At 40.1% G+C, this 19,890-nt stretch overlaps 1 protein-coding gene across 1 annotated transcript; it reads left to right on the top strand.

The window, feature by feature from the left end:
- The first annotated feature begins 4,215 nt into the window (after positions 1–4,215).
- On the top strand, positions 4,216–4,875 carry LOC138893637 (uncharacterized). The gene has a single exon (XM_070178281.1). The coding sequence runs from the start codon at positions 4,216–4,218 to the stop codon at positions 4,873–4,875; it is 660 nt and encodes a 219-aa protein (XP_070034382.1).
- Positions 4,876–19,890: the final 15,015 nt, after the last annotated feature.

Raw genomic sequence — 19,890 nt, 5'->3', positions numbered from 1 at the left:
TTGGCTAGTTTCGAGTCGTCCAGAGGTTGGTATGCATGGGATGTCATTTCTAGAGTATTGTTTGGCTCTCTTGGTATTGGATTCAGCTTGTTCGAGGTAAGTAACACTTCAAAACTTGGTGTTGTAGGTCTGAATCCGCAAATATATATGTGTTATGTGTTGGTGTTGAGGTAACGCACATGCTAGGTGACGGGCGTGTGGGCGTGTACCGTGTGAATTAGGACTCGGTTGATTCTATGATACTATGTAGTTAACTATATTTTTTTAATCCATGAATTTACTACGTGTTAGAGTAATTGAGATGTGATCCATGTTAGAAATCATGTTTAGGCCATATACTTAATTTGTTGAGAACGACTGAGGTCATTTTTGTTGTGAGTTATTTGCTTAAATTATATACTCAGTCATATTTATTCATTTGCATATTATATCTCAGTCCCTGTGTGATGACCTGATAGGTCATCTTATGATTTAAACCTAATTCTATGATCCAAAATCTTAAAAAGTTATGTTTTAGCATTTCTCGATTTGCGTGCATAGTTCGGGCGTCTTTTCGGAAAGCTTTTATGTTAAAAACTGATAAACATAAGAAACTTTGCCTAATAACTTCATTTGAGTTGACTTCGGTCAATATTTTTAGTAAACGGACCCATATTGATGTTTTGACGGTCCCGATGGGTCCATATCGTGATTTGGGACTTGGGCGTATGCCCGGAATCGAAATTGGAAGTCCCTAGCCCGAGATATCGGATTATGTCGGAATTCGAAAGTTGAAAGCTTAATGAAATTGAAATGTTTGACCAAAGTTTGACTTTTTGGATAACGGGATTGTATTTTGGTTCCGGAACCTAGTATATGTCCAATACCATAATTATGACTTGTCTGTGAGATTTGGTAAAAAACGGAGTTGATGTGACGTGATTCGGACGTCCGGTTGGGAAAATAGGAATTTCATAGTTTTCTTGAAAGTTTCATGTGATTTGGGGTTAAATTCATAGTTCTAGGTGTTATTTTGCCGATTCGATCACGCGAGCAAGTTTGTATGATGTTTTTAGACTTGTGTGCATATTTGGTTTGGAGCCCCGAGAGCTCGGGTGAGTTTCGAATAGTCTACGGAGTGGAATTTGGACTTAGAACATAGCTGGTGTTGCAATATCTGGTGCAGGCCTCTGATCTCGCATTTGCGAGATCAGGCATCACAATTGCGACCCGTGCAGGTTCCGCATTTGCGAGCTATGTCTCGCATTTGCGAAGAATGGCTGGCCTCATAGTTTTTGCATTTGCGAACAAGCTCTTCACATTTACGAACTGGGTCGGGGGAGACAGTGATCGCATTTGCGATCAAATGGTCGCATTTGCGAAATGATCAGGCTCGCATTTGCGAGATTTTCTTCGCAATTCTGAAGGTAGCAGGAATGGGAGACCTTCACATTTGCGATAGGTTCTTCGCATTTGCGGGGCTCGCATTTGCGAACCCCAGGTCACAAATGCAACACCTGCAACTGATAAAAACGATTTTTGGACCGGAGTTTTGGTTCATTTCTCAACTCTTCAAATCCTAGAACCCTAGAGGTGATTCTTCCAAGACCAATTATTCCCCAAAACTTTGGTAAGTGATCCTAACCTACTTTTTTTCAATTTCCCATCACATTTCATGAATGACCAACCCAAAATCTAGGATTTCCATGGTAGAAATTGGGGGTTTGGGTAGAATTAGGGATTTTTGGGAAATTGGGATTTAGAACTCAAATTGAGGTCAGATTTCAAAACTAATTGCATAATCGGTCTTGGGGGTGAATGGGTTTTGGTCTGAACCTCGAGTTTTGACCAAGCGGGCCTGGGGTCGATTTTTTGACTTTTGGGGGGAAAGCTTGGGAAATCAAAATTTATGTATTGTAATTGATTCCTTTAGCAATAATTGATGTTATTGAGTTAATTGTGGCTAGATACGAGTGGTTCAAAGGTGGATACTAGAGGAAAAGCGGTAATTGAGCATTGAGTGGCATGTGTAGCGAGGTAAGCGTTGTGTTTAACTTTGATTTGGGGGATTAGGAACCCTCGACCTATTTGCTATATGAAATTCATGTGAGCGGCGTATATGTGATGTGACGAGTACTTATGCGCTGCCAAGTTATCTGTTTTTCTTGTTTCTTTCCTGTTATTCTTATACTGTTTCTTTTCCCGTCTTAACTGTTACATGCTTTACTTGTATTTCCATTCCTAATTGCTAATTGTTAGACATTGTTTCTCCTTGTTGAAGGTATTATTTATCCCGTGGCTTCATTTTCTCTTATTATTTGCTTAAGCTATCTCATTAGTGCTTTTATGATATATTTTGTATTGGTCTCGCTGAGTAGTATTATTTGTGTGAAGTTCGTATTGTACAAGCTTTCCATTTGCTTTCGTTTGAAGTTAAGTATCGTGAAGGGTTTTGTGTTGAATTGTGAAATTTCTGTACTTACTGAGTAATTGATACTGATATGGTGGGATCGGGTTGCGCGCCGCAACAAGTGAAATAAGGGTGATATATTAAGGAGGAATAAGGGTGAATTGATATTGTACGGTGGGATCGGGTTGCACGCCGCAACACGTGTAATAAGGGTGAAACGTGATTGTGATTATTGTGATATGGTGGGATTGGGTTGCACCTCGCAACACTTTTATTTATATTCTGATGTTTATGTTATTGAGAGGAAATAAGGGAGGAATATTATATGTATGGTGAGATCGGGTTGCGCGTCGCAACAATCTATTTGTTTATACTTTTCCTTGACTGTGTTAGCTGTATGGTAGTCTTAATTTGCACTTAAGGATTGGTAATAGCTGAACACTGATGAAATACTTTGAGTACTGTATTTACTTCTTGCAAGTTACTACTTTACTTTATTCTGTCTTCTTTTTTGATTTTATTATATACCGTATGGAAATTACATTGTGAGTGTCCCGCCATAGCCTCGTCACTCCTTCATCGAGGTTAAGCTCAGCACTTACCAGTACATGGGGTCAGTTGTACTGATACTACACTCTGCACCTCCTGTGCAGATTTTGGAGCAGGTTCGGGCTGATCGAGAGGTTGGCTGTAGGCTTCACTACTAGGAGACCCAAGGTTGGCTGTAAGCTTCTTATTGGCATCCGCAGGCTCTGGCGTCCCCTCCTATACCCCCATACTTTACTATTTTCCTTATTTCGCAAATAGTTGTATTTTTCTTTCGGGCAAATACTTGTAGTAAAATCTTAGTATGTTCGTGAATTGTGACTCCGGATTCTGGGCAGTAATAGTATATATATTCAAAGTTGTTATTTTTATATTTCCGCATTCATTTCGACTTATTATAGTTTGTTTACTGATAATCACCTAAATGTAAGAGAATTGGCTAATAAATCTCTCACGTTGGGTTGCCTAGCAAGTGTAATATTAGGCGCCATTACGGTCCCGATGGTGGGGATTCCGGGTCGTGACAAGTTAGTATCAAAGCACTAGGTTTCCTAGGACTCACAATTCATGAACGAGCTTAGTAGAGTTTGGGGGATCGATATGGAGACGTCTGTACTTATCTCCCATAGGCTATAAAGTTTAGGAAAAAATTCACTTTTATTCATCTCTAGCGTGCGACCTTGTTTTCTCAATACTGATTGAACTCTCCTACTCTTATTCTCTCGCAGATGGAGAGAACATGTACCCCTTCTTAAACTGAGCAACAACTAGAGCCTCAAATAGCTGCTCCTACGAGGGGTAGAGTTCAAGGACGACAAGAGACCTCGTCATACCGGTGAGTCGAGATTTCTTTTTAGGCAACTGCTAGTGTCTCCAGGCGAGTCGAGATGGTTCTTTCACAGGGGGGTCAGGGGTCTGACAAGAGACCTCGTCATACCGGTGGGTTTAGCGACGCCTCATCTGGAGGCAGGGGTACTTTTGGTAGAGGCCATCCTCCCAGGTCGTTCCATTCAACGCTTGAGGTATCCTACAGTGCTTCAGGGAGTCATGGTCCTTATATGCCTCATTCTGGGCAGCCAGCCTACAATGCATCACTAGCTCCCATCAGTGCATCTCCTATTCAGAGTTATTACCATGGTCAGTCAGCCTGTTCGGGTCAGTCCCAGTTTCCACAGCCACAGTATTAGGATGGATTCTACGAGTGTGGCGGTTATGGGCATATTAAGAGGACCTATCCGAGATTATTGGGCATTCCGCCACAACATCAGGATTCTTGTGCCATGGTTCCGACACCAGTTGCTGCACCTCATGCTCAGATAGCTAGAGGCAGGGGTCAGGCAGCTAGAGGTAGGGGCCAGACCGTTAGAGGTGGAGGTCAGGCCGTTAGAGGTGAAGGCCCGCCAGCTAGAGGTCATCCCAGAGATATGGTTCAGGGTGGTGGGCCTCATTCCCGATGTTATGCTTTTCCAGCCAGGCCTGAGGCTGAGTCATCAGATGCTGTTATTACAGGTACTATTTTAGTTTGTAGTAGATATGCTTCAGTTTTATTTGATCCGGGGCCTACTTACTCCTATGTGTCATCTTATTTTGCTTCATATTTGGTTGTGCCTCATGATTCTTTGAGTTCCCTTGTATATGTGTCCACACCCGTGATGGATGCTATTTTTGTAGATCGTCTATTTCATTCGTGTGTGGTCACTATTGGGAGTCTTGAGACTAGTGTAGATATTCTACTCCTCGATATGGTTGATTTTGATGTTATATTGGGCATGGATTGGATGTCACCTTATCACACTATATTGGACTGTCACGCAAAAACATTGAACTTGGTGTTGCCCTCAGGTTCAGGATCCTACACGGTATATTGTGATGCTTCCCGTGTTTGGCTCGGTGCAGTATTGATGCAGGAGGGTAGGGTGATTGCATATGCGTCTCGGTAGTTGAAGGTTCATGTGAAGAATTACCATGTCCATGATTTAGAGTTGGCATCCATTGTTCATACGTTGAAGATTTGGAGGCACTATATTTATGGCGTGTCGTGTGAGGTTTTCACGGATCATCGCAGCCTTCAGTATTTGTTCAAGTAAAAGGATATCAATTTGAGGCAGAAGAGGTGGTTGGAGAAATTGAAATACTATGATATCACCATCTTGTACCATCCCAAGAAAGCCAATGTGGTGGTCGACGCATTGAGTAGGAAGGCAAAGAGTATGGGCAGCCTTGCATTCATTCCAATCGGTGAGAGGCCACTAGCGTTAGATGTTCAGACATTGGCCAACCAGTTTGTGAGGTTGGATATTTTAGAGCCCAATTGTGTTCTAGCTTGCACAATCGCTCAGTCTTCTTTGATTGGGCGTATTAGAGATCGACAATATGACGAACCTCATTTGTATGTCCTTAGGGACACAGTGCGGCACAGTGGTGTCGCGCCCCTTTTTCTCGTGAAATCGGGTTTCGACGTGTGATAACTCTTTTAAGGAGGTATTAAAATAGGAGAGTCTCCACCTAACGATTTTAAGGTGCGTTAGGGCGCCTATTTGCAAATAACTGTGTTTTAACTAGTTTATATCACCAAAAATTGGGTAAGGGCTCAAATTACCTCAAGCAGAAGGTATTAGGCACTCCTCGAGGTCCACAACTGTGGGTCCCGACCAAACTTAAATCATATGGATTAGTCTATGTGATCAAGTAAGCAAAGAGAGAGCACACAATTTAAGAATTATAAAAAAAGATTTTTGAACAAAAGGGTACAACTATTAATAGAAAATAAAGAAAATAAGGGGTGAGGGAGGGGGTCCTAAGTTTTTTAGCCTAAAGGATCACCCCGTGCAACATAAATAATATTTCTTAACTCCCTCGAGATGGGGTGTTACTCATATTATTCAGCGAGCACAAACTATCATCTCCTGCTACCCGATTACTATGTTGAAGTTGTTTACCTAAAAACGCTCTAATTCAATCCTAAGCCGTTCCCTATGCGTGCACTACCCGTCCCATACCTATGGTCCAGGAGGTTTTGGACCTCTATTTGGATGGTTCTAGACCTTATCTTGGCTGCTAAAAAATGTAAAAAACTAGGCGACAAACAAAACATCAAAAGACTTCACATGGATGCAATTAAAGGCTCACACTGACCTTCACACTTAGGCAACAAGTGCACACAAACACATATATCAATTAGGAATTGGCATAGTCGAGAATCTTAAACCTATAGACATGTTTTCTAGGCGATCAAAGTATGGAGGTAAATTTTAGATGCAGGATATTGCTTATAGGCGGGATAATACAGGATTATAAGCTAATTATTAACAGTTTTAAGTTACCAATCCTATATGTGGAGTATCTAGGTGATCTACACAGTTGGGTATAACAAAATCTACTAGGGAAAAAGTCCCAGTATTATTCATACGACGTACATGAAGTAGTGTTTGAATGGTCTAGCATTAACCAATTATAGCGAGCAATTATTTCCTATCGGCAGGATCTCTAACGCATAGTACTTTAGAGCTTGTTTTATTTATACTTAGTCCTATAAATAAGATTTCTAGTGAACAATGTGATACAATAGCAAATGAAGTGATCAAAATCATATAGGCATGATTTCTAGTGAATAACTGAAGTGAATTGAAGGAAAATTAATTTGTTCCTATAGGCAGGTTTCTAATGCGGTTGAAAGCAGTCATGCAAATTGAAAGAGTGCTCACTTCCTATAGGCATGCTGTCTATAAACACGTAGTAGTAGACATAGCATTTGAACTAATGTTTAGTGGTAAACAGGTAGTGTGTGTGTGTGCTTCTCCTAATGTCATGATCTCTACAATGCTCATGTAATTAAACAACACATATAGCAAACACATTATGAAGTCCTATAGGCATGTCATCTACCCACTTTGCATGTAGATATTGAATTCTACCCATTCCCTTTTTACTAACACCCCAATTGTTTATACAAAGGTTATTATATGCCCAATAATGAGTAAACGTAACAGTGTTACATAACAATGATAAGAGGCCCACAACAAGCCTAATAAATACCCAACATTGACTGGGCCTTCAATAGCTCTTACATAGCATACTCAGGCCTTCAACAAAGAGCCACATTCAATACACGACTCAGGGATCCATAGAGGAGTCTAGTACTAGTTTACTCAACCATGACACTAAGTATTGCACCATTTTAAATCAGCCAATTCAAGTACACAACACATAACAGGGTGAAGTAGAGTGAATAGGAACAATTTGAGATTGAGGGAGTGACTAAGGACCAAGCCCTAGTGTGTCATAGTTCACAAGGTCTCAATTGGACCCCGAGCAATGCTCACACTAGGGGGGGGGGTTAATAATAGAACCTAGGTAGCCTTGGCTTTCAGCCGGCTAAGAATGAAGAGTTCAGAATAGCATAAGTTGCTAATGAGGAAAATGGACAGAAGTTAGGAGATACATTCATATCCTAAAGTAGACATATCCAAATTGAGCATATAGAGTAATTAATCAAATATGCCAGTAGGTTCAACAGGACAGCAAAGCACCACATAGATAGCCTCATATTGAAGGAAATTGAGGAAGAAACAGGTTTGCAAGATATACATAGATTAACATTCATGACATTAAACAATTGAGACCTAAGAGGTTCATATTAAGCTAAGCATGCATCTTAGGGTCATGCTAACAAGTATTTAGACATTGTGATAAACACTAGAAGAGATAGGGTATCAAATGAACAAAAGACATACTAGAAACATATTAGCATGGAAGCAAGATCATAGTCGATAGAAAATGGTTTTAATACAAATTGCAACACATTGTACATGTAAGACAGACATTACAGAGATTCAGGATAGTGTGTGATAGCAAACACATGTAGGTATTCTGGGATTGATATAATAGACTAATCTACTAGAGAAGATCTAAGTTATGTCATAAAGAAAAATAGTTCAAACAGGGTAGAGAGATCAAGTTGAGATAATTGGTAAGATCTTAGTCAATCACTAATGGGGTTGGGGGATCATGCCGAGTGACAAAAGAACAGGGGAACATGTCACAATTAACAAAGGAAGTTCTAACACAAATATGAAGCATTCATTATAGAGATTAAGGACAAAGCAAGTAAGCATGTATTAGGGAACATCCAGACACCCATACACTTAAGAGGATCAGATTATCCAAGTTGGACTTAGGCATACTCAAAACTAGTAGCATTAGGAAGAAGTTAGATGCTAAAAGACTTAAAACAAAGTAGAATTAACAAAATTATGCACAAAAGTAATCCAGAAAAACATATTAAGCCAGGAATTTCAAAGGCTAGAACACATGCAAATAAAAGGCACATAGGGATGAAATTGTAAGAGTCAAGTAGCTTACCTGTTAACGGACAATAAAGAACAAAAGATCCATAAGAACCTAGAAACCTCGATGCGTCAAAGTTTCCAAGAGCTTCGATGAACTCAGGGCAATGCTCGTACCAAGAACATGTAACAAAATGCTAATGGCCTTGGCTTACAGCTAGCCAGTATAGAATACCAAGCAAGAGAGTAGCAAAACCCCCAAATTTTAGTAAGAATGGATTTGTTTTAAAGCCTCCCCCCAGAAGGGAAAATGAGGGGGTTTATATAGCAGTCAAAAATCGAACAAACACATTAGGAAACTGAGTAAATTAAACAACAAATAAGGAAAGAAAACATGAAAATCAATTTGAAATCGATATAAGAGAGAAATTCGGTAAACCCTAGTTTTTTTTAGGGAAAGTGTAAATCAGCAGAAATCCAAACGAAATCGGACTCACACAATATAGTATTGAATGTATGCAGACGAGATATGGCCCAGATTCAAATGATTGAAATTGAATGGGCAGGATCAGATAGATAGTACTTGCCATGTTTAGGCAAGTACTAAGTGATACCATTGAGGAACAACCAGTAGCGGAAAAGCACAGATATGTCAAGTAAATGAGAGGAGAATCCCATCATGAGAGGGATTAGGAGAGGCGATTTAGGGTTCTTCAAAGAAGGGGAAGGGTTCCAGGGTGGCGGGTGAGAGGGAAATAGGGATTATGGTTTGTGGGTTGGGCAAATAAAAGGGTAGGGTTGTGGGCCGTTGATCTTTGAGATCAACGACCAAAATTTAAAAAAGGGATTGGGGCTGGTTAATTAGACGGGTCACGACCGGGTTGGGTTAGAAATGTTGTTTGATTTGGACTGGGGTTATTGGGCTAATTTAGTCCGAACAATCACTTAAAAATTGGGTCAGCCTTTTAAACACATGTAATTTAGCAAACATAATTTATAAAAATATTTAGTAAATGAGTGAAATATTTTTTATGCCCTAAAATGATTAAGAATAATGACTTTGTATTATAAAAATATAAAGATGTTATTTTGACACAAATAATATAAAATAAAGAGGAATTGTGTATGAATATAGGTCATTATTGCAAAATTAGATAAATCGCTTAAACAATGCTAATGTAATTATATGAAATGAAATAAAAATATTTGAGACATATATTATAGGTGCAAAATAATAATTAGGTAACTAAGTCATCACTAAATAATTTAAAGTTAAAATTAATAAATATTTATATAATTTAAATGCAAGAATATTAATTTAAGAGCTCTAAAAATATGAAAAATTATAGGAAATGCTTGTATAGATTTGTAAACTAAATAATTATGCATAAAATGCTATTTTGAAGGCATGTATATATTTTGAAAAATATGAGGGTAAAATTGGGTATCAATAGCTACCCCTCTTTACTCAGAAATGATGAAAGAGTTGTCGGGTAAAGAATATGATGACCAATTTTGGCCGAATTGAGTGAGGGATGATGTGATTTGAAATAAAAATGGGGGTCGGACCTTGGTTCCTGAGTTGCCTACATATCCTTGGTGTTATGGGAATCAGGCCGTATGTAGTTCTGGATCCAACGATGAACGAGAACGATGGAGTTGTTATAGGAATGGCCGTATGTTTTGTAAAGGGTTCTTGTCACGACCCAATTTCCCTTCCATGTGACGTTGTGGCGGCACCTAGTCTCTACAATTAGGTAAGCCTAATATTTTTGTGGAATAATGAAATAAAAATAAAAATTCAACCAACTATTCAAAAATACACAACAATCCCAACACCCGGAACATCGTGAATCACAATCTACAAAAGGAAAATCTAGTGTCTCTATACATCAGAGTCTAACAAAGGAAAACTACAGAAGATAATGGACATGGGAAAGAGTAGAAGGCGACTACGAGGTCTGCGGACATGACATATATACCTTGAAGTCTCCAAAGCTGTCCTGGCTCACTGATAGTGCAGAGAGTAGCATGAGTACACCACAATCGGTACCCAGTAAGTGCCAAGCCTAACCTTAGTCGAGTAGTGACGAGATCAGGTCAGGACCCTACTGGTAAATATATAATAAAACAAGATAGAGTGTAATACCGCAATAAAGGCTGAAATTTAACAACAATGAAATCATAGAAGGTAATAGCTCAGTACACAGAGACACAACATGGGATCTCCTGAGATACCGTCTCGTAGTTCCAAACGTAAATATGCAATACATGGGGATCTCCCGGAATACCGTTCTATAGTCCCAAAGTAAATATGGAGTACATGGGGATCTCCCGGAATACCATTCCGTAGTCCCAAAGTAAATATGCAGTACAAGAGGATCTCTCGGAATACCGTTCCGTAGTCCCAAAATAAATATGCAGTACATGAGAATCTCCTGGAATACCATTCCGTAGTCCCAAAGTAAATATGCAGTACAGGAGGATCTCTCGGAATATCGTTCCGTAGTCCCAAAGTAAATATGCAGTACAAGAGGATATCCCGGAATACCGTTCCATAGTCCCAAAGTAAATATGCAATGAAAACAATATAATTCAATAGTTATGGCACAAATTTTTACAATGCAACCTAAGTACCAGTTAAGGAAAGACAGGTAAATTCACTAAATATGATGCTCGTAGTTGAAGTAAACAGTTAAGGCAAGTAGGCATGCAATTCTAATATAGCACGATACAACACATGCTGATGAAACTCAAATAAAAAGGAAAATTAGGTTATTACTTAGTAGAAAAATTGGGTTTTTACACAATTTGCTCGTGTACGTACTCGTCACCTCACGTACACGACGCTCATATATCAAAAACATTACAAATCCTATGGGGAGTCCCCCCCCCCACCACAAGGTTAGGCAAGTCACTTACCTCGAACCAAGCTTAATCAATCGGTAAGAATGCCATTTCCTCGTATATCCGACTCCGAATGGACCAAATCTAGCCAAACAAAATTTTCTATCATAAATACAACCATAATAGACTCATCTAATTAATGAAATCAATACTTTTAACGAAAATTCCGAAATTAACTCAAAAATCACCCGTGGAGCCCACGTCTTGGAATCGGGTAAAAGTCACAAAATACGAACACCCATCCACTCACGGGTCTAACCATATAAAAATTACTCAAATCCAACCACAAATCCCATTTCAAAACTCGAAATCCTTTTCAAAGAAGTTCTTCCAAAATTTTCCCAATTTTAACCCCAAAATCCGAAATTAAATGATGAAATCAACCATAGATTAGTGGAATATAACCATAAAGGAGTTAAGAATTGTTACTTAGTTGATATCTTTGAAAATCCCTCAATACCTCGTCCAAAATTCGAGCTCCCAACTCAAGTTTTTGATAAAAATGTCAAAACCCCCATTTTGGAAACTTAATACTGCCCATTGATTCCTTAATCTTGATCGCGGAAGTAGCCTCGCGATCGCGAAGAACAACTTTGCTTCCCCAGAAATTTACTCTACGCGATCGCGTAAAACACCACGCGAACGCGATGCTCTATCTCCCATACTCACGCGATCGCGAACGACCTCACGCGTTCACAATGAGCAAAGTGCATGGCCCAACTTTGGTACACTTAACCTTACGCGAGCGCGACCTTGTCTCTGCGTTCGCGAAGCACCACCTCACATCACTACGCGTTCATATTCCCATGTCTGCAAACGCGAAGAACAATTTCATCCTCTGCCCAGCTAAGCCTACGCAGTCGTGGATCACCCCACGCGATCGCGTATAAGGAAACCAGAACTCAGACACCAGAAAACTTCAGCAACCTCCTACGTCCAACAATCGATCAGTTGGGCGTCCGAAACTCACCCGAGGCCCTCGAAACCTCGACCAAACATACCAAACAATCCTAAAACACCATACAAACTTAGTCGAGCCCTCAAACCACATCAAACAACGCTAAAATCACAAATCATCCTCCTGTTCAAACTTAAAGAACTTGAAACTTCCAATTTCGACAACCGATGCCGAAATTAACCAAACCACGCCCGATTGACCCTAAATTTTGCACACAAGTCATATTCAACATTACAGATCTATTCTAACTTCCAGAATCGGAATCCGACCCCGATATCAAAATTTCCACTATTGGTCCAAATCTCCAAATATTCGACTTTCGACATTTCAAGCCTAAATGAGTTACGGACGTCCAAAACCCGATCCGGACACGCTCTTAAGTCCAAAATCACCTAACGGAGCTAAGGAACCGACGAAATTCCATTCCGGAGTCGTCTTCATTTAGTTCCGATTATGATCAAAATCTTAAGACTTAAGCTTCCGTTTTAGGGACTAAGTGTGCCAAAACACTCCAAAACCAAAAACAAAACCTCCCGGCAAGTCACATAAGCAGAAACAGGTATGGGGAAACAACAAATATGGGATCAGGGCTAATACACTTAAAAAGACCGGCCGAGTAGTTATAGTTCTTTTAGGGTAGGACAATATTAGATGCGTTTATACAAAATCGTGAATGTGAGTCTGAAATGTTATGGACGTATCTTAAAATGAATATCTGAACGGTTATCGAGTAAACGTGGGTAACTGATGGTGATTGGTTATGTTTGAAATAATTGTAGGATGTGAACGTTGAACGAAAATCGGAGCGAAGATTGCTCCCGTTAGGAGAACGGTTACTTCCTAGATTACCTGCAAAACTTTAAACACGATGGATGCAAGTATATATGGATTATTGCGAGAATTTAAACATGATGCAAATTCCCTTTGGACGGTGAGGATGTTGTCCTTAGACCATGATGTCCTGAGCCATGAACCGTGTGATAAGGGATTCGCAGGCCATGAAATGATATCCTCGGGCCATGAAAATGGTGCCTCTAAACCATGACGCCTTTGAATAATGATTTGAAATACTGAGAGATCCTTAGGCCACAGAATGGTGTCTTTCGGCTATGAGGATGATGCATTTAGACTATGACGCCTTTGGACAAAGATGGCGATGTTTTAGCCCATGAGATGCAAATATATGATGCTATGTCATATGTAAAATGAAATAGAGCTTAGGCAATGCTTAGCCACAGGTGAATAGAAAACAGTGCTAGGTCTTAAATAGTATAATGGAGATAGTATTTAATTTTTTAGGAAAAGACAGTGCTTAGCCGTATGCAAGAAGGGGAGGCAGGGCTTAGCCTCATGCAAAATAGGATACAATGCTTAGTCTCGTGCGAAGGAGGGAATGTTTAGCCTTATGCAGTTAAGGAGGCATAGCTCAGCCTCGTGCAAATATGAGACAATGCTTAATATCATGCAAATAAAGACAATGCTTAGCCTTATACAGTTTAGGAGGCAATGCTTAGCCTCATGCAAATAATATGAGACAATGCTTAGTCTCATGCAAAGAAAGGCAGTTCTTAGCCTTATGCAATTAAGGAGGCAGGGCATAGCCTCATGCAAAATAGGAGACAATGCTTAGTCTCATGCGAAGAAGGCAATGTTTAGCCTTATGCAGTTAAGGAAGAAGGTCTTAGCTTCGTGCAAATAGGAGACAATGCTTAGCCTCATGCAAAGAAGACAATGCTTAGTCTTGTGCAGTTAATGAGGCAATGCTTAGCCTCATGCAAAGAAAGACAATGCTTAGTCTTATGCAGTTAAGGAGGCAATGCTTAACCTCATGCAAATAAGAGACAATGCTTAGTCTCGATGCAAAGAAAGGCAGTGCTTAGCCTTATGCAGTTAAGGAGGCAATGCTTAGCCTCATGCAAAGAATATGAGGCAAGTGGAAAAGTATTTCTTAGCTGAAGATATTTGTGCTATATAATTTGAAGGCAGTGTATTGATGTATCTGCGAGTATCGTTATCTTATTGTACCTGCATTCAAAGAAAAATTGTGAGTTCTGTGGGGGAAGGTTGGTTTGCATTTTTGTCTTATGCCTTGCCTGTGCTCCTGTCTTTAGATCCTGTTTGAGTTACCCTGGGTAGCATCTGGCTGCCATAGAAATAAAGTTTTCGAAAAATATGCATACATTTGATAAATATAACTGTTTTAAATATAATAGTATGTAATATCAAGTAATTTAGATGAACCAATGACTGTGACATATTTTAGAGACATTGCGACTTCCTTGCTTTAGAATTTTGAGGGTCGGCCTCAAAATTTTGCCCAGTTTAAAAGAAATTCTTTGACTGTTCTGTATATGACGAAGGTGGATGGACTTGCTTTAGAATTTGGAGGGTCCTCCTCAAAATTCTGCCCCAGTTTCTGACCATGGCAAAATGAAGATTTTATTGAGATGTGACCGAACCCACAGGGTTGCCTACGTATCCCCTCTTAAACGGGAATCATGTCAAGCATAGTTCAGTTACATTAAATGAAGAAATGTAAACAATCTAAATATAGTATCTTTTGACTACGTTTGAGTTGATAGGTTTTGGCCAAATTTCTTCGTCCATTTCTGCAAGTATGAGCGCTCCCCCTATTAGTACTCTACGAACCATGTAGGGCCCTTACCAATTGGGTGAAAATTTCCCTTTGGCTTCATTTTGATGCGGGAAGATCCGCTTTAGGACCAACTGCCCTAGTGCGAATTGTCTATGCCTGACCCTTTTATTGAAAGCTCTGGACATTCTGTTATGGTAAAATTGACCATAACATACTGCGTTCATTCTTTTCCCGTCAATGAGAGCCAGTTGTTCATAATGACTTCGTATCCATTTTGCACCACTAAGTTCAACCTCTTGTATGATTCTCAAAGAAGGAATTTCTACTTCAGCGGGAATGACGACTTTAGTACCATAGACCAACAAATAAGGAGTTGCCCCAGTTGATGTGCAAACCGTGGTGCGATATCCAAGTAGGGCAAATGATAACTTCTCGTGCCATTGCTTGTGGTTATCTACCATCTTCCTTAGTATCTTTTTGATGTTATTATTGGCGGCTTCCACAACTCCATTCATTTGTGGCATGTATGTTGTGGAATTCCTATGCTTGATCTTGAAGGTTTCACACATGGATCTCATCAAATCACTGTTAAGGTTTGCGACGTTGTCGGTGATGATTGACTCTGGTACCTCGAATCGACAAACAATACGATCCCTAACGAAATCTGCTACGACCTTCTTAGTTACAACCTTGTAAGATGCGGCTTCAACCTATTTTGTGAAATAGTCTATGGCCCCTAGAATGAACTTGTGCCCATTTGAAACGGCGGGTTCGATTAGACCGATGACATCCATCCTCCAAGCGGAGAAAGGACAAGGTGCACTTGTTGCATTGAGTTCATTGGGTGACACTCGTATCATATCAATATATACTTGGCATTGATGACACTTTTGGATATACCTGATGCAGTATGTTTCCATAGTCATCCAAAAATATCATGCTCTTAATAGCTTCTTCGCTAAGACGAAACCATTCATGTGTGGTTCGTAAGTTTTGGCATGTATCTCTTCGAGCAATTTGGATGCTTCCTTGGCGTTGACGCACTGCAATAAACCAAGATCCGGAGCCCTTCTATACATAATTCTTACGCTTTGGAAGAAATGGTTCGATAACCTTCAGAGTGTGCGTTTCTAAGTATGATTTGTGTGCTCCGGGTATTCTCCTTTTTCCAAATATTCTTTGATGTCGTGGAGCCATGGATTTCCATCAGTTTCTTCTTCAACATGAGCACAATAAGCAGGTTGATTTTGGATCCCTACTGGGATAATGTCGATGAATTCTTGTCTGGGTGTTGTATCATGGAAGATAAAGTAGCCAATGCATCGGCGAACTCATTCTGAATCCTCGGAACATGTTTGAATTCTATCTTTGTGAATCTCATCATCAGCTCTTGTACATAGTGCAAATATGGCAATATCTTGGTATTCTTCGTAGCCCATTCTCTTAGAACCTGATGTACCAAAAGGTCTGAATCTCCAATTACCAACAATTCCTGAACATTCATGTCGATGGCTAACATGAGTCCTAAGATGCAGGCCTCATATTCTGCTATGTTGTTGGTACACGGGAACCTGAGCTTTATGGATACTGGATAGTGATGACCTATTTATGATATCAAGACAACTCCAATACCCACTCCTTTGAAGTTTGCAGCTCCATCGAAGAACATTCTCCAACTATCATATGTTTTAGAGATATCTTCTCCTACGTCTTCATCGGGAAAATATGTTTTCAGTGGTTCGTATTCTCTCCCTATAAGATTTTCTGCAAGATGATCTGTCAACGCTTGCCCTTTGACCGCTTTATAAGTTACGTAGATGATGTCGAACTCACTCAGTAGTATCTTTCATTTTTCTAACTTCTCCGTAGGCATTGTTTTCTGGAAGATGTATTTTAAAGGATCCATTCTTGATATGAGATATGTGGTGTAGGCACAAAAGTAATGCCTTAACTTTTGAGATATCCATGTTAAAGTGCAATAGGTGCATTCCAACAAAGAATATTGGGCTTCCTAGGGTGTGAACTTCTTATTCAAATAGTATATAGCATATTCCTTTCTTCCTGTCTCATTGTGTTGTCCCAAGACACAATCGAAAGCCCCATCTAGTATAGATAAGTAGAGTAACAGAGGCCTCCCAGGTTCTAGTGCGACCAGGACCGGTGGTTTGGACAAATATTCCTTGATTTTGTAAAAGGCTTTCTGGCATTCTTCCGTCCAACTTGTTGCAGCGTCTTTCTTCAACATTTTGAAAATCGGTTCACAGATCACAATTGATTATCCTATGAAATGGTTAATGTAATTGAGACACCCTAAGAAACTCATCACATCTTTCTTGTACTTCAGAGGCGGCAAATCTTGGATCGCCTTGACCTTTGACGGGTCTAGCTCAATTATGCGGTGGATGACGATGAACCCTAACAACTTTCTAGCAGGGACTCCGAAGGCACATTTTGCGGGATTCAGTTTCAGGTTGTACCTTCGAAGTCGATCAAATAATTTCCTTAAATCTGCTATATGATCTGTGCTACTCTTGGATATGATGACATCATCCACGTATATCTCTATCTCCTTGTGTATCATGTCATGGAAAATGCCCGTCATGGCCCTTATATAAGTGCCTCCACCATTCTTTAGGCCAAACAACATCATTTTGTAACAATATACTCCCCATGGTGTAATAAAGGTTGTGTTTTCAGCATCCTCTTCATCCATCTAGATCTGATGATATCTTGCGAAGTAATCCACAAGGGATTGAAGTTCATGCTTGGCACAATTGTCAATCAGTATGTGTATATTGGGCAAAGGGAAATCATCTTTGGGACTTGCTCTGTTTAAATCCCGATAATCGACACATACTCTGACCTTCCCATCCTTCTTCGGAACCGACACGATGTTGGCTAACCAGGTTGGATATTCAACCACTCTAAGAACCTTGGCTTTGATTTGCCTAGTGACATCCTCTTTTATCTTCAAACTCATATCTGGTTTGAATTTTCTAAGCTTCTGTTTCACTGGTGGACAGTGGGATCAGTAACTTATGAGCCATTATGGATGTGCTCAGGCCGGTCATGTCATTGTAAGACCATGCAAAGATGTCTTCATACTCTTTCATGAACTGGATGTACTCTTCCTTCTATGATGGTGATAGGTGAATGCTTATACGAGTTTCCTTGACTGTTTCGGAATCTCCTAAGTTAACTGTTTCCGTCTCATCCAAATTGGATTTAGGCTTGTTTTCAAAAAATTTCACTTCTCTCACAATTTCCTCAGGTATTACATCGTCTTTCAGATCCTCTGAATCACTATCCTTATATTGCGTTGTCTCATTACATGTCACAGTCGTAGGTTCATCAGGATAAATAATAATAATGCTGTAGAGATAACGTAAAGGATACTAATGAATACTAAAATAGCAATGCATTAAATAAATCTTGAAAACATCAAAACAAGTACGACTCAATGACTCGAGCAATTATTTCAAAACCGAATACGTTCAAAATAAAATACTGAAAATGTCTTAGATGCTTATAAAATTGCTTTCAAAGCTAATTTCCAGGCTACCCAGGAACTCGACAGGCCTGGTACGGTGCAACGGTCAAGTTCTTAAGAATAGCTCATTTTCCCACAGTCGGAATAGTAAGGTCTTCTTCTTCCTCCTCCTCCTCCTCCTCCTCAACTATCATACTGTAGTCCATGTCTTCATCATCCAGAAATAGATTCTTTATGCCAGCTAAAACTTCATCTTCTTCACACCCCCACATCACGTCAGCTGTTGAAATCTCTGGTGCAAATGTGGTATTGGTTGTTCCAGCAGATAATAAGGACCATGCCATGGAGGCGACCAATCCTGATACTCTTTCCAAGTGTATTCATACCCAAGCCCAAAAGTCGTTCCATGACGCTTCAACTGTAACGACTTGGTGATCCCTTGGAGATTCTTGCCTAGATCCTTGTTGGATTCATACCCTATCCATAACAATATGCTTTCTATCTTGTTGATCCACCATTTGTCTTTCTCAATTGTGTTGACGCGCTCGATGCAATGGTATGTTTCTCCACCCAACTTCCTTCTATTTTCGATGACCCGAACAATTTGATTGGTGTTAATGGGATTACTTCTATCCCCATGGATGATCACTTCCTGATGGTTCCACTCAAACTTCACGGCCTGATGTAAAGTAGAAGTCACGGCCCCAACGGCATGTATCCACGGTCTCCCCAACAACAGATTGTATGTAGCAGATATATCCAATACTTGAAACTCAACATCAAACAAGGTCGGGCCTATCTGTAGGCTGAGGTTAGTCTCCCCAATTATGGCCCTTTTAGACCCATCGAATGATTTCATATTCATACTCCATGCTCATATCTCGTACAGACCTTTACCCAACCTTTTCAATGTAGTTAGTGGACAGATGTTGAGACTCGAACCCCCATCTATTAGGACCCTGGAAATGAATTTTTCCTCAACCTGCATTGTGATATGTAGTGCCCTGTTGTGACGTAGTCCTTCCAGTGGCACTTCATCTTCATGAAAAGTGATCTTGTGGCTTTCCAACACTTTCCCTACCATGTTTATCATCTCTCCACTGGTGATGTTATTGGGTACATAAGCTTCATTCAACACCTTCATCAAGGCATTCCTATGTGCCTCGGAGTTTTGCAGCAGTGATAAAATGTATATTTGAGTAGGGGTTTTGTTCAGATGATCAACCACAGAATACTCTCTCACCTGCACCTTTCTCCAAAGATCATTTGGGCCAGTCTAAATGACATGCGGCTTGGAGGCGGCTTCTTTGCTTGTTCCTCCTAAATGCTCGGGTGTATAAACCCTACCAGTTCTGGTCATGCCTTGCGCTACACCTGTTTCTTCCATTTTTGCCTTTCCTTTCCTTCTTGTTTCCGCAACATAATCCCAATGTATAATATTAGATTTAAAATACGGTGTGGGTGTCACCATCATGGTGAAGGTTTTTGTTACCTCAACCTCAAATGGAGTACCTCAACTTCAATTGGTGCATGAGTTTATACCACGATGGGTGTGAGAGTGACTGGATGTTTTAGGATTATCCCCTTCTCGAATGAGTCCAATTGACCCTTACAAGTCCCATTATTCATCGGTCTCTATCACATTTACCCCTTTACCCTTGTGATCCGGGAGAGGATTGGTACGGACATTGGGTGCAAGCTCCTTTGCCTGTATGACTT

This window comes from Nicotiana tomentosiformis, chromosome 6 (assembly GCF_000390325.3).
Source record: "Nicotiana tomentosiformis chromosome 6, ASM39032v3, whole genome shotgun sequence".
Taxonomy (NCBI): Eukaryota; Viridiplantae; Streptophyta; class Magnoliopsida; order Solanales; family Solanaceae; genus Nicotiana; species Nicotiana tomentosiformis.
The sequence above is the reverse complement of the archived record's forward strand: the minus strand, read 5'-3'. Positions and strand labels throughout refer to the sequence as shown.